General features: G+C 48.3%; 1 protein-coding gene across 1 annotated transcript; it reads left to right on the forward strand.

Moving 5' to 3' along the window:
- The first annotated feature begins 451 nt into the window (after positions 1 to 451).
- On the forward strand, positions 452 to 1926 carry LOC147422729 (uncharacterized). Its single transcript, XM_086503640.1, has one exon. The coding sequence runs from the start codon at positions 990 to 992 to the stop codon at positions 1611 to 1613; it is 624 nt and encodes a 207-aa protein (XP_086359766.1). The 5' UTR covers positions 452 to 989; the 3' UTR covers positions 1614 to 1926.
- Positions 1927 to 2719: the final 793 nt, after the last annotated feature.

A 2719-nucleotide genomic window follows, 5' to 3' on the forward strand; every position in this document is an offset into this window, starting at 1 on the left:
CGGAGATTTTGGCGTGTGCAAGGGGGCCAAGCCCAAAGTTTTTTTTTTAAGCTATTAATATAACCAAAAAAAATGAATCTTCTGTCTATTGCAGTCGACGCTGCAGTCGGAAGGGAAAGGACGGGCCACCTGGAGGAGTGCATGGGGGAGGAGGGCCAGTTTGATGGCATGAGGGCTGCCAAGGGCGAGCATGCAGGGACAGGTGTAAGGGAGGCCTGCGCACTGGCGGACAGTAGGCAGTGGGGCGCCATCAACAGAGAGGGTGGCAGTTGCATGAGGGGAGGAGTTGAAGCCGCCAAGGGGCAGGCCAGACCAGAGATAGAGAAGGGGCTGCACCGGGGGGACCTCTTTGTCGATTGCAAAGAGGAGAAGAGGGTGGCCGGCTACAGTCAAGGGAGGTGCTGTAGAGTTGAGTTTTTTTGGAGTCGGGTCCCACCAAGGTAAGGGGCCGCCAGGGCTACAAGTTGCAGGTGGTGGCCGTCAAAAAACGACTTGTCTGAGAGGAAGATCAAAGGCAGCAAGGTCGCATCGACTTAGGAGATATGTGCTCATATTACACACAATTGTAAAAGGATTTTCCAAGATTTTTTTGCTCGCTTTAGTCTCGGATCCATGTCGCCTTTCTCTCATATCTACTTGTAATTGTGTGAGTATTCTTTGTGTGGGTGTCGGGTATGTAGAGTGGATGCCGGCTTGGCATAGACTGGGGGTTTGCTAGAGTTTTTTGCAAAGGTCCGAGGTGGTCAATCAATCGTAGAAACCATGACGATATGCTTTATGATTGGGTGTGTGTAGTTTGGGGTATTCGAGTCTGAGCTTGGGTAGTGATTGTTTGCAGACCGGCATCTCTTGTGTCTTGTGATGGTGAGTCCCTATTGGGGGAAGAGGTATGGTTTGATTGTGCATCAGACCTAGTTGAAGAGCAGGTTTTTGAGGATGACTTGCAGAAGCTAGAAGCAGAAGCGGAGGTATGTCAAGGTGATTCGTCTATGCAGGGGGCGGGGCAACCTTGCCTTGGTGAGCATGTCGAGGTGTGCTTTGAAGTTTCAGGGTTTGTGTGTGGCCGTGGAGAGTTAGCTCCGGCAGATGACTCTATGGAAGCTAATACAGGTGCAACCTATGAGAGTGAGGCTCCATGCAATAAGGAAGGTTCCGCCAGCCTTGCAGGTGATGAGGTGTTTGAAGAACAGGTTGTTGCTCTATCAGGTCATGTTCTTGAGTATGAAGAGATGGTTTTGGAGCCATGTTTAGAAGATTTGGATACAGGTTTGCAAAGGGAACAGGCATGCTTGGCTATGCACGAGGTGGAGGCAAATGGCAGGGTACTGTTACTTTATGCTATGCTATTGATAGCTATGTTGTTCCAGGTTGCTTTGCAGGGTGTACTATGCAGGTTTCACTGCTCATATCATAAAGGTGATGATATAGAGAGTTCTCTAGCAAGTGACATGATAGAAGCTTATGGTACCAATGCTTCAAGTGTTCGAAAATATTCTTATGGTGGACACGAAGACTTATGGATACAGAGTGGCAAAGATCCATGCTATGAAGAGCTGGAAGGATGGCTTGTCTATTGGGGTGCAAAGAAAGGCTTGGATATGCATGTTTTATAGGTGGATGGCAACGACCATTGTTTTGTTTTTGATCCAGGTGGAGCCTACACTATGATTGGGGAAGTTGTGAGCTTTCCATTTGACCCTGGCGGGTGATGCAGTAGTAGATGTTCTTCTCTCTATATCTAACCTATCTATATAGCCGTTATATTATCATTTTTCTTATGCAACCTATGTAGCTATTTTTATCATGCTCTCTATACATACTTATTTTACCTAAATAACACTGTGGTTGAGCATAAATGCTCAACGAGGGGGTGGGCAATGATGGTACAGCCAAACTGTGTCGATCTATGGAAGTGCAAGAAGTCGAGGCATGGCAGTTTGCAGGCAGATTGCAAAGTACTTCAGAGGCTACCTGATGCAAGTTATGGCAAGCATTGCCCGGATATGTATGCTCAATGTGGCTCTTCGAAGGTCAGGGCAATTTTTAGCACTACTGATCGGGGAAGTTGAGAAGGCTCAAAGTGTCGGGTTTTTTGGTGTTGCGTACAGCTTCAAGCTTGGGTCTATTCGGCGAGGCTATACCATGGTGGACCCGTCTGTTGTAGATGGGCAGTCTTGTCTTTGCTCACTTTTATGTGGCTTGCTTTCGAGTTGGGCATCGGAACTTGGAGCATGCGGGCGTTTGAAGGAGGCATTCTAAAGTCGGAGATTTTGGTGTGTGCAAGGGGGCCAAGCCCAAAGTTTTTTTTTTAAGCTATTAATATAACCAAAAAAAAATGAAGCTTATGTCTATTGCAGTCGACGCTGCAGTCGGAAGGGAAAGTTTTTTTTTTAAGCTATTAATATAACCAAAAAAAAATGAAGCTTATGTCTATTGCAGTCGACGCTGCAGTCGGAAGGGAAAGGACGGGCCACCTGGAGGAGTGCATGGGGGAGGAGGGCCTGTTTGATGGCGTGAGGGCCGCCAAGGGCGAGCATGCAGGGACAGGTGTAAGGGAGGCCTGTACACTGGCGGACAGTAGGCAGAGTGGCGTCATCAACAGAGAGGGTGGGAGTTGCATGAGGGGAGGAGTTGAAGCCGCCAAGTGACAGGCCATACCAGAGATAGAGAAGGGGCTGCACCGGGGGGACCTCTCAGTCGATTGCAAAGAGGAGAAGAG

The sequence above is a fragment of the Adiantum capillus-veneris genome, chromosome 27 (assembly GCF_014529385.1).
Source record: "Adiantum capillus-veneris isolate H3 chromosome 27, ASM1452938v2, whole genome shotgun sequence".
Classification (NCBI taxonomy): Eukaryota; Viridiplantae; Streptophyta; class Polypodiopsida; order Polypodiales; family Pteridaceae; genus Adiantum; species Adiantum capillus-veneris.

Bases quoted from the DNA above. Each gene is read 5' to 3' on its own strand.
- LOC147422729 (XM_086503640.1), top strand. From the start codon at position 990: ATGCAGGGGGCGGGGCAACCTTGCCTTGGTGAGCATGTCGAGGTGTGC.